General features: G+C 58.5%; 1 protein-coding gene across 1 annotated transcript; it reads right to left on the bottom strand.

The window, feature by feature from the left end:
- Window positions 1-112: 112 nt before the first annotated feature.
- On the bottom strand, window positions 113-10,651 carry GRHPR (glyoxylate and hydroxypyruvate reductase). Its single transcript, XM_056117230.1, has 9 exons — window positions 10,505-10,651; window positions 8,501-8,631; window positions 7,684-7,756; window positions 6,447-6,563; window positions 5,496-5,584; window positions 4,743-4,847; window positions 3,809-3,944; window positions 2,279-2,409; window positions 113-419 (listed from the first exon to the last, which is right to left on the bottom strand). The coding sequence occupies exons 1-9, from the start codon at window positions 10,585-10,587 to the stop codon at window positions 298-300; spliced, it is 987 nt and encodes a 328-aa protein (XP_055973205.1). The 5' UTR covers window positions 10,588-10,651; the 3' UTR covers window positions 113-297.
- Window positions 10,652-11,636: the final 985 nt, after the last annotated feature.

Raw genomic sequence — 11,636 nt, 5'->3', positions numbered from 1 at the left:
AGCCTGGAGCAGAGAGGGTGAGGGGAACGGGGCTTGGGTGGGTTCTAATGAGGACTGGGGTGGCCGCAGACGCGCTTCTCATCTGCTTCTCTAGTCACAGGCCAAGACAGTCTCTCAGAGAACTGTTTACTAGAACATGCTCTGGGCCCGCACCCTTCCAGCTGCCGCACTGGCCCATGTACTGCTCAGCACGGTGGCTCAGCACGGCGGCTTTGCCTGGGCTCCCATCCTCAGGCAGGGCAGCAAATCAAGCCTGGGCATGTCTGCCGGAATCCTGGGCTCCGGGGATCCACGTGGCTACAGCTTGAGTTCACTGGGCATCGGCTCCCCTCTCAGGCCGGCCAGCAGGTTGTTAGCTGCCAGCAGTGACATGGTGTTTCGGGTTCTGTGGGTGGCACTGCCAATGTGGGGCAGGATCACTGGGAAAGTAGAAGAGGGAGGTCAGAAACAGGTTGACTGAGGAGAGTACCCGCGAGCCTTTCTCCATGCAGTGTGCCAGCCAGGAGAGGACGCCTGCCTTAGTTGCCTTTTGTCCTGTTGTTCCCCTGGAGATGAGCTCAGAGGGACAGTGCAAAGACTCAGGCTACTGGGACCCAGGCACGGAGTGATGGGCTGTGTCTTAAACCTGGGGATGTACTATAGGCAAGAAGGCACCTGGGTGCCAGTGAGACCCAGCCCTTCCATCCGCAGGGCAGCAAGGTGACCAATTTAGGGGGCACAGTAGGGATCCCCCACCCTGAACTCCTGAAGGGAGCTGCTGGGCTTCTGGAGAGCAAACCAGGTCATATGACTGCACAGAGCGCCTTTTAGAAGCAGTATCCAAGGGCCCGCCGGAAGGGAATAGTGGTGCCAGCTGCGGGCGGCAGCCCTGCCACCATGGTCAATGTGCCTTTTCAGGCAGTGACGGGGAGGACGGAGAGTTCCCAAGGGCTGCAATAATGGGGCCACTTGCTGCAGGGAAGGTGGCCAAGGGCCTTCCCTTGGGCTCCTGCTTTAAAGGGAAATAAAGGAGGGTGCCCCATTCCACGGCATCAGCCTTTCCACTCACAGCGACCATCTGAAGATGGACCAGCTTGCCCGAGTGATCCAGGGACACCAGGGTGACAAAGTCTAGACATGACATCGTTCACTACACCCTGCAGTGGGCAGTGCTGCTCGCTGGCATCAGGTCCACCAGCTCCAGAAACAAATGGGAGGCCCACCTAATCATACTAACCGAAGCAGAAATGGGGCCCGGCTCCCTAAGTGTATGCAGTTTCTTTCAGCCACCACACTGGGGAGAGCCTTCCAGAAATATCTACCTGCCTTTGGGGGTGGGGGTCGATGCAGGATGGTGAAGTGGTTCTAATTCACAAGACAGGAGGGACCCCCTTGGGGGACTTGTAGTTTGGGGGAAGGAGGGTGCTGGCTGTATGAGGGGGAGGAGAGAACCACACTGGCATATCAAGTGTCACCTGGATTCATTCGTGATTTTTAAAAATCAGTTCTAATTTTGTTTTTGGGGAAAACGAAACTGGAATCACAGCCACTCTGGAGAGGAGCCACTGCTGCCAAGAGGCTGAACCAGCAGCAGAGGTGCTGAGGAAAGCAGGAGGGAGCAGAAGTGGGGTGTACAGTGGGGTACCCTCAGCACCCAGCGGAATCCATGGGGGTGGGTTTGGAGTTGAGAGAGTGCTTAGGACCTGCACAGGTGACACTACAAATACACAGAGCATATTGTCACTGCGCTTTCTCCGGTCCCTTTTGTTCTTGCTCCTCCCCGCTGTTGGCATTCCTGCAGAGGAACCTGTTTTGGCGCTCCAGAAACCGAACTGCTCACTCAGAGCAGCTAGTTTTGCTGGGATGCGCTGCAGAAATGAGGCACAGGGGGGTTTCTTTTTTGCTTTGTTTTGGAGCTACACTGGGTGGTGCCCAGGGCTTCCTCCTTGTTTTGAGCTCAGGGATCACCCCTGATGGTGCTCACAGGATCATACGGGATGCCGGCGAGGGGGCTCAGATTGGCATGTACAAGGCAAGCGCCCTACCTGCTGTACTACCTCTCCACCCCAAGATGCTAAAAGAGCCCTCCTTAGCCTGCATCCCTGACAGTCGCAGACTGGGCTGGGCATAGTAAAGTCCCACCACCCACCAAAGGTCAGGCACCAAATGGTCATAGCACAAATGGCTGTGGTCCCTGCCTGGGTCCCATCACATTGGTTCACACTACCTGCCAGAGTCTCCCCTGTGCCCCTGCACCTCCCCGACTGCTATGCCCCACAGGGTGAGGCCCAGGTCTTACCACAGTTCTTCAGGCTCAGGAGAGGGTGGTCTGTGGGCAGGGGTTCTGGGGTGGTCACATCTAGGCCTGCACCTGCGATCCGCCCACTGGCCAAGGCCTGGTACAGGTCATCCTGGTTCACCACATCTCCCCTAGGAAGGACAGAGTGAGCTGGGTGACCCCAAAGCTCCCCTACCTGGTTACTTTTAGAGCAGAACCCAGGGAATGAACTGTGCCAGCCTGGCACTTGGCATTTTCAAAATAATATTTGGGCCACATCCAGCTATGTTCAGGGCTTACTCCTGGCTCTGCACTTACTCAGAGATCACTCCTGGCAGGGCTTGGGTGACATATGCAGGGGGGAGTGGGGGGGGCAGGGATCGAACCCAAGTTGGCTGGGTGTAAGGCAAGTGTCCTATATATTGTCTTACCACTCCAGCCCTGGCCCTTTTTGTGGGCGTGTTCCCCAAACAATGCTCAAGGGGCCCCAGGACCATACCAGGTGACACTCAACCAACCCGGCCTTTTGTATGAATGTGAAGACCTGAGGATATGGTGCTGCCCAGAGACAGGTGCCAGGGACACCACAGCTACCTCTGGGCTGTGCTAAGGACCCTCCAGAGCAACGGCATCAGAGTCTGATCTTGGGTCTCAAGGCATATGCCAGCCTGAGCTTGTTCCCTGGCCTGGCCCTGAGTACCGTCAGCCTCATGTCCCTCCAGGTCTGGAAAGGCCTCACACTACCTCACCCTGCAGCTTTGTAGCTGTGGGACTTCGCCAGCACCTCAGACTGTCTCAGACCCCCTCTGTGAAAGTGGAAGAGCCTCTGGCTCTCAGGGGGGCCCATACTGGCACCCACTATTGTGGGAACAGGCCCCCAAGTCTGCTCTTGTGTGGGACCCATCTAGCTGTTGCTGATCTGGTTAGTACCAGTCTGACCTGCCTAATGAGGGCACTGGCCCAAGGTACATCTTTCCACATACATCCAAGTGGGCACACAGGACCCGACTACCAGAGTAAAATCGGATTCCCCGGGTCTTCTTGTGCATGCAATAAACCGTGTGGATGAGCAAACAGTGGCCTGCCCATCCCTGCATGTACGAGCCTGGCTGCCTGTTCCCAAGTCACCTCCCTTGTAGCTGAGCATCAGAGTGTACAGCTTCTGGGGTGCCTAAGCCCTCGGGGTCCACTGCCCACAGCCCAGCTGTCTGCCTCCATAATGAAGTCACAGCAACGAAGGGGCTGGATAAGAGGGATGGGAGGACCAGCTCTGACGGTCACTGGCTCCTGGACAGATTCAGGCTGGGCACTGCATGGGCCAGCCCTGCCTGGGTATAGGAACTTGGTAGCTCTCTGCCACTCCTTATCACACCCTGACCAACCCCTACCCGTCTGGGTGCACTCCCCTGTCCCTTCTGTACATTTGGGTTGCCTGGCTCGCTTATGGCACACAGGGAACCAGCCTGAGGTCTCATCGACCACCACAGGGAAGCCAGGTCTCTGACAGTGGCAGGGGACACCCCTAAATGTGCTCATGGGGGCCCAGGGTACCTGCTGATGTTGATAAACACTGCCGTGTTTTTCATCCGCTGGAAGAAGTCCTGGTTGCAGAGGCCCTTGGTGGCAGGAGTTAAGGAACAGGCCACAACGACGAAATCGGACTCAGCGGCCAGTTGGCTGGTGGGCACTTGGGGAAGAAGATTGCTCTCAGCTGCAGAATTGTAGGTATTGGGGGTGGGGAGGCTCCCCTCTCTTCCCCCTGCCAGGACAACCCTGATAAGAGCTTACAGCCCTGGGGCTAGAGTGATAGAACAGTAGGTAGGGCATTTGCCTTGCACTCGGCCGACCGGGGTTCAATTCCCAGCATCCCATTTGGTCCCCCGAGCACCGCCAGGAGTAATTCCTGAGTGCATGAGCCAGGAGTAACCCCTGTGCATCGCCGGGTGTGACCCCCCTCAAAAAAAAGCTTACAGCCCTCGTGGGGTGCTGGCTCACAACATCATTCATTCACCCCTTGGCTGAGCAGACAGGGAAACTGAGGCCAATGAAGGATGGAGGGTGTTTCAGAGCCACTCAAGACAGTGGGGTCTGGGCCCAAGCAGCCATGGTGGTGAGGAAATGTGGAGTTCAGCCTATATGAGTGCACTGAGCGAGAGCAGCCGGGGGGCCGAGGGCTATGCTCACAGTTTCATAGGGAAACTAAGGCAAGTCCCGACTCCTCCCCCAGACTGTCACCAGGATGCGGCTCTGCCCATGGAGGAACCAACAGAGACAAGAGATCCAAAGGTCACGTGCCCGTCTAGCATGAGAGGACCTGGTATGGTCTGCATGTACCTAGGTGGGGACACTTAGGTCACTTGAGGCTGAGGGGCACCAAGGGTGGTACATAGGGGGCACCTGGGCTTGAGTTCTGGGTGCAAAAATGCTGCTATGGTAGCGAATGGGCACAGCCTGGAATTTCTGTGCAAATCCAGAAGCTCCTTACCAAACTCTGCCTGGAACTCCGCAGCTTCCTGGGGCCGGGGCTTGCGTCCGCTGTACAAAAACCTATGGACGCCAAAGGGCTTCAGGCACCGGGCTATGGCCTGACCTGCAGGAAGGGAGTCGTCGAGGTTTGTTCCCACTGTAACCTTCCCTGGAACCCCACTGAGGTCTGACCTCCCAGGACCCCAACAACTGCGGTGACGCCATCCTGAAGCCGCCAAGACCACTGCTTGCTCATGCTGCTGTAGCCAGACTTCCCCCTGCTGGAGCTGCTGATTCCTAAGAATTCCCAACTTAGCTGCCTTCCAGAAGCCAAGTCCAGGGCGCTCCAGAAGCTGGTCAACTGGTGCTGCCTTGCAGTGCCCAGGCCCCTACCCTTGTCCCGACTGCCCGATCAACCCTGCTCAAGGAACCCACATTGGGTTTTTGGTTTTCTGTCCCCCTCTTTCTTACAGGACCCAGACCCCAGACCCAGCAGTGCTGAAACAACCAGGGCTCCATCCTGCAGTGCTGGGGGTGGAGGCCATGGCATTGCAGGGTGGCACTCAGGGCCTTGCTAAGACTCCCTGTCCCCAACACACACACACACACACACACACACACACACACACACACACACACACACACAACAAATGCCCAACATGCAGGTGTCTTGGGCCAACTGCGACCTGTGAGACGCCATTCAGCGTGCAGGGTCCCAGTGCCAGCCACCAACCCCAGGAGCCCAGGGCAGGCGGGCAGGAGGAGGGCTCACCTATGCGGCCAAGCCCGATGATGCCGACGGTGCTGTGCTGCAGGCCGTAACCGCACATCCATAGGGGTTTCCAGGATGTCCAGCCGCCACTGTGGGAGGAGGTTGGGTGAGAGGGGCCCTGCTCTCGGGTCTGAAGATCCAAGGTGACACGAGTGTCACGAGCAACCCAGGTGTGTCCTCACTGCATGCAGGTACCAGCCAAGCTGCGGCCCAAAAGCCAGGCAGGACCCCAGAAGGGAGGGCAGAAGGAGCCTGAGGTGTCCTCGTCCTGTTCTGCCAACAGGAAACTGAGCAAAAACAGCTCCCGCCTGAGGTTACAGAGCCGTGCTCAGAAGCTGAGATTCCTGAGGCGGAGAGCTCAGTGTGCAGGGGCACCAGCAGCGCTCACCCTTGGGAGGCCAGGGGTCAGGGATCAGGACACAGATGGCAGCAGCTCCTGGACATGAGACCAGGTGGACATCAACCGGCTCCTTCATGACCTTGCAGCCTTGCTCCAAGTGCCCATGTGTGCCCGTTACCCTGGCCAGACCCTTCACCCTGGAATGCGGTTCCTGACTCTGACATCTAGCCCCCAATTCCAGCCCTGCTCTGACCCCAAGCCAGGGTCAAGTGAGCATCAGGGGCACCTCTGCCACCAAACAGGGGTCGCATAGACCAGAGGGTCTGCAAAGCAGAACTCAATGGTTCACAGAACCATCTATAGCTTCCAGGACTTTCTGGAGTCTGACACAGAGGATGAGGAGGATGAACTGTCTCCCAGAAAGTGCAAGAGAGAACACCCACCTGTCACCTCCTCCATGATGTTTGCCCTGACCCGCTCTCTCCCAGCTTTCCCTGGGACCCCTTCCTGCCGAGTTCAGTTCAATACTCTGCAGAATCCATGGCCTCTCAGTACACAGGCAGTCTGGGGATTCAGAAGCAAAACTTGGCTTTCCCACCAGCGTCACTCACTTCTTCACCTCCTCCATGGCTTCGGGCAGCCGGCGACAGGTGGTGAGCAGCAGGGAGACGGCCAGCTCCGCCGTGGCGTCCGTCAGCACATCAGGGGTGTAACCCACACGGATCCCACTGCAAACCAACCAACTGCTGATAACTGCGGCCTGAAGCACTGGCCCCAGGCTCTGCTACACACCCTCTCTGCTGTGGGCACCCTAGGGAGACCACGAGCTGGGAGATGGGGGCTCGCGATCTTAAGCAAGCAACGACTTCACCTTTTCTGAATTTCCTCATGGAAAGGGGGAAGGGGCGGGTCAGCGCAGCTCAGGGGTCAGAGGGACATGCCTGCCCAGTAACAGGGGCCTGAGTGCCATCACTGTTCCCACCTGGCCAATCGTGCCCTGCCTAGGGTGGCTCCAGTGGTCCCTAGCATTGCCCGGCCCGAGCAATGAATCATGAGGTCACTGTCTGGAATGGACCCCACACTCCCTGAGCACTTGCTCAGGAGCCCAAACAAGCACACAGGGAAATGATGCCCGTCTCTTCTCCTCGTGGGGTTGTGCTAAGGGTCAAAAAACAATCAAGCATATGAGAGGCGCAACCTGGACATTAAAGCTCTCTACGGCTTCTGATCTCTGGACTCCTTTGCTTATTGGCGGCCGGGGGGGGGAAGGGGTGCTCCCAACTGGCACTCAGGGGTCTGCAGGCCACTCTTGGCAACTCCTGGTCAGCCAAGTCTGAGGATGCAGTGCCGCTCTGGCCTGTGATGTCGGGAACCTGAAGGGCCACCCAGGCCATGACTGGGGACCTCCAGGGCCACACCCCGTGATGCCATGTGGTGCCAAGGTTTGAATCTGGGTGCTGGCAAATACAAGGCATTCACCCTCACACCCTGGCCCCTGGGCTAATTTATTTTGGGGTGAGGGGGCTCCTGAGCAATCCTTGGGAGCTCAGGGCCAGTCCTGGTGAGTTGGCCTGGCCCAGATGGTTCGGTGCCAGGGTCCATGAGGTTCTCCATCACAGTACTCGAAGCTACCATGACCACACAGAGTCAAGGGTGTCACATGGTACCGAAGACTGAGCACAGAGCCCCACACGTCCCACGCAGGCGCTCACTCCTCTGCACACCGCCTGGGCCCGTGAGCTGACTCTGACCATGCCAGCTGCCCCCACCCCATATTCCCCTGCAGCTCCCCTTCCCCTGGCCCTGGGGGACTCCCCCATCTCCAGGCCCGTCCTGCCCGACACTCACCGCTTCTTGATTTCATCCAAAGCCAGGTGGTCCACGCCCACAGACAGCGTGCTGATGACCTTGAGGTTGGCCCCTAGGGGAGCAAAGAGCATTGTTTGTCTCCTTCCAGACGGGACTCAGAGCTGGGGCGCTGGGAGCCGTGGCAGGGACACCGGCTGATCACCACGTTCCTGGAGTGAAAGGCTGGAGGTTCCGCTTCGACAGGGATGAATGGTGTGGTGTGGGGAGGCTGGGCCAGCCGAGGCTTAGCCCAGAGACCCCTGACATCAAGGCCCTGCTCAGAACCCCCCAAACTGTCTACCCAACAGGGACCTTCCTACCACCACCTCCACCAGCACTATGAAGGCAGCTACAGGGGGACCCTGAAAAGCTCTGGAGTAAGGCCTAGCTCATAGGGGCTCCTTGACCCTGCAGCCTGAGTCTGGACTTTCTCTCAAAACCCGTGGCTGAGGTGTGAATGAGCAGCAGGGGGCCAGCTCATGCTTGGTCCCCGGGGTGCCACCCACCCCTTACCCCCTAGGTAGGTCCAGGGGTCAGGCCTTGCTCTGGGTCAGCAAGTACTCAGGGTTGGATGAGGCCCAGGGCTCTGGGCTACCACCCCTCCCTCCCCCCAGCACCCGCTGACTCCACACCCCGGCCTTTGTCCTCCCAGGCTTCCAGCCAGAAGGCGCATGTGGGTCCCACAGCGTGTCCCCACAGCCCCCTCTGTCCCAGGAGTGAGTGAACTTGTGAGATCTCAAGTGCCCACAGGCCGGTTAATGTGCCCCCAACTGGGCTACATGCTCCCAGCCCCTCCCCCCCTCCCCCGGGCACACACCTGCAGCATCCAGGATCCTCTGGTCCACGCGGTCGGTGAGCAGACACAGCAGGCCGTGAGCACCCGCCACGCCACGCTCCAGCTCCTTGCTGGGGATGGGCTCGTCCGAGTCCCACTGCACCACCTCACAGCTGCCAGCAAAGGAAAGACCGCTCAGGGCAAGGGGCCTCCCCACGGGCCCTGGGAGCTCTCATAGTGTGGACGGGGGCCCCCTAGGGCATAGCCTAAGCTGAGAGGTCATGGGCACAGCTCTAGGCTCAATGCAAGAAGAGCAGAGAGAGGGAGAGAGGAGAGCTGGGGGCGGGGAGCGGGGCCCCACCCAAGAGTGCTCAGGAGCTACTCAGGGCTCTGGGGTCACACTGACTTTAGAGAACCATGAGGCGCTGGGGACTGAGCCTAGGCCTCCCACAAGCAAAGCCCACACTCAGCCCTTCATGTCATCTCTCTAGGTCAGAGCTCCCAGCCTGGGGACTTGGATGCCGTGTGCTAACACATGGCCTGGCCGGGGTGTGTGTGGAAGAATTCTGGATCTGACAGGGTTTGCTCACTGATGCACGTCCTGGCCCTGTGAGTCCACTAAGTGACACTCATACCTGGGACTTGTTAGGAAGGTCCAGCCTTAGCATTGCAGCATGGAAGAACGCTCTTTGTTTTGTTTCGTTTTGGGGGAACACCTGGTGATACTCAGGGGTTACTCCTGGTTCTACACTCTGGAATTACTCCTGGTGGTGTTCAAGGGACAATATGGGATGCCAGCAATCAAACCTGAGCTGGCCATGTGCAGGGCAAATGCCCTGTTTGCTGTACGATCACTCTGGCCCCACCATGGAGAAGCTTTAGGGTCCACCCTCAAATGTCCACAATGGCACTAGTCATGTCCCCAGGGGGGCTACTGAGCCTGTTACTTCACTCGGGGCAGTCCCCACATCTGGAGTCTGTCACAGGACACAGATGCTGGCTACCAGGCCCCCCTGACACACCAGTAACCACCTCTATACATGGATGTACACCATCACCACCTTCCTTTCCACACCCAGGTGCAGCAGCTACTCCGTCACCACCACCACCCCTCTCCCACACACCCCTTCCTCAGCAGCACCCTTCCCAAGGTCTCCTTGCACTGAACAAAATCAACCAATCTTATCTCACCCTGTGCTTGGGCCTGTGGTGGGCTCCCCCTGCCCAGGCCTGTGCCATGGTGCACTGAGAGCAGGGCTGAGTTCAGAGTGGGATCTGCACTGCCCACACACACCCCCAACCCGAACAAGTCTGGCTGAGACTCTAGGCCCCTTCCTTACTCATCTCCCAATTCTCCGTGAAACAAAGTCCCGGGGCCCACTTCAGAGTTGCAAGCATTGAAACGGGTTTTGCAGAGCCAGCTAGCCTAGCCATGCAGGACTCCACGGAACAAAGGTCACCCAAGGCAAAGGGATTCAGGCTGGTAAGTGGCAAGTTTCTTTTTTTTTTTTTTTCTAAAATTTTGATTAGTGAAACACCATGAGGTACAGTTGTAGACTTACAAGTGGCAAGGTTCTTGACCCTGCAAAGGACCTCAGAGGGGAAAGGCTAACAGCCCCGGTCTGTATCTGGGGGCCTCGCATCACCCCAGGTCAATGCCCCGTCCACTCCCACTGCAAACGCTGGGAAGCTTTGGCCTAAGGGCCGCACTGGGCCGGCTAGGAGAAAGCTGGGTCCCAGCCAACTCTCCATGCCACCCCCACACTGCAGACTCAGCTAGCTAGGGCAGTCCGGCCAAGGTCCAAGCCCAGGACCCCAGCTCTCTCCTGCCCCTGCGGCGACCCGTCGTCCTTCCCAAAGAAAACAAAAATTACTGGGGTTCCCGGAAGCGGACCCGGCCCATTTGGGTGCAGCGACCCCCAAACCGCGCGTGGAGACCCTGAATCAGGAGTGTGCGGGGCTACCCGAGACTCCCGGGTTCTGCAGCCCCTTCGCTCTCCCGCCAACCCCGCGAGGATCGCGGCCGGCGGGGCGCCGGGCTCTTACTCTGCAGCCCCGGCGAGCGCGGCCCGGCCCTCCGGGGGGATCCTGCGCGTGACGAACACCTTCATGAGCCGCGCGAGCTTCATCCACTCTGCAAGCGAAGGACACGAGCAGACCCGCACAACCCGGGCCGGAAGCGCAGGGCGGCGAGGGGCGGGGCCAGGAAGGGGCGGGGCGGATGGGCGGGACCTAAGGGTCTGGAGGGCAAGGAGGGGCGGGACCAGGAGGGCGGGGCCGGAGTGGGCGGGGCCTGGGGCGGGGCAGGAGGGCCTGTGAGGGGCGGGGCCTGGAGGGCGTGGTCAGGCTGGCGAGCGCCGGGCGCCCGCCCAGGCTCCCCTTTGCCATACATTTCACCCGACTCTGCGTGCTCGGCGCGTGGCTTTCATAGCGCTTGCAGCGCGTGATTCTGCATTGTGCACCCTTGTGCATCCTTGAATGTGTGATGAAACTCTGGTGGGACTGGATTGGTTCTGGTGGGGATGTGACCAGGCCCATGCTTGGACCCTGCGTCTCCAGAGGTTTCGTCTGAGCATCCACTACCCTAGACTCCAGGGCTGGGATGCGTGCCTTTGAGGTTGAAATGGACAAGACAAACCGGAACCCTGGGGAGAATGCTGAGAAGGGTGCATCAGGGTGTCTGCAGCAGGGTGCGTGTCCAGGGGAGGAGAGGGTTGCAAGCTGGGGTCACTCCCGTCCCCAGGACCTGATGTGTGACCATCCCGACTGAATCTGTTCTCTGATGGCCACAAAGTTCCAGGCAGAGGCCTGCGACTACATGAACTGGCTGGAGTCGGTCAGTGGGTGCTTCATGGGCAAGGAGCTCGGGTGGTCTTGGAGGTCAGTGTGGAGTGGCTAGGGTTGGTAGTGGAGGTGCCAGAGTGGTTCTGGTGCCAGAGGCAGCCTGCCGAGCCCTGGACTACCATAGGGCCAGGACACTGCTAATCACTGGCAGTGATTCTCAAATTTCCTTGGCACTGCTTGGGAGCTCCCTAAAACAAAGGAAATGGTTTCATTTTTTTAAATTATATACATTAAAATATACCTAAATACTTGATATGTGTTTATGTGTATATTTACGTATCTATATAATGCTTTCTAGGCCCGATCCCTTTTTTACTTTTAGATTTCCAACTTG

Source organism: Sorex fumeus, unplaced genomic scaffold (assembly GCF_029834395.1).
Source record: "Sorex fumeus unplaced genomic scaffold, SorFum_2.1 ptg000034l, whole genome shotgun sequence".
In the NCBI taxonomy this organism is placed as follows: domain Eukaryota; kingdom Metazoa; phylum Chordata; class Mammalia; order Eulipotyphla; family Soricidae; genus Sorex; species Sorex fumeus.
This window is presented reverse-complemented; position numbering and strand designations above follow the sequence as displayed.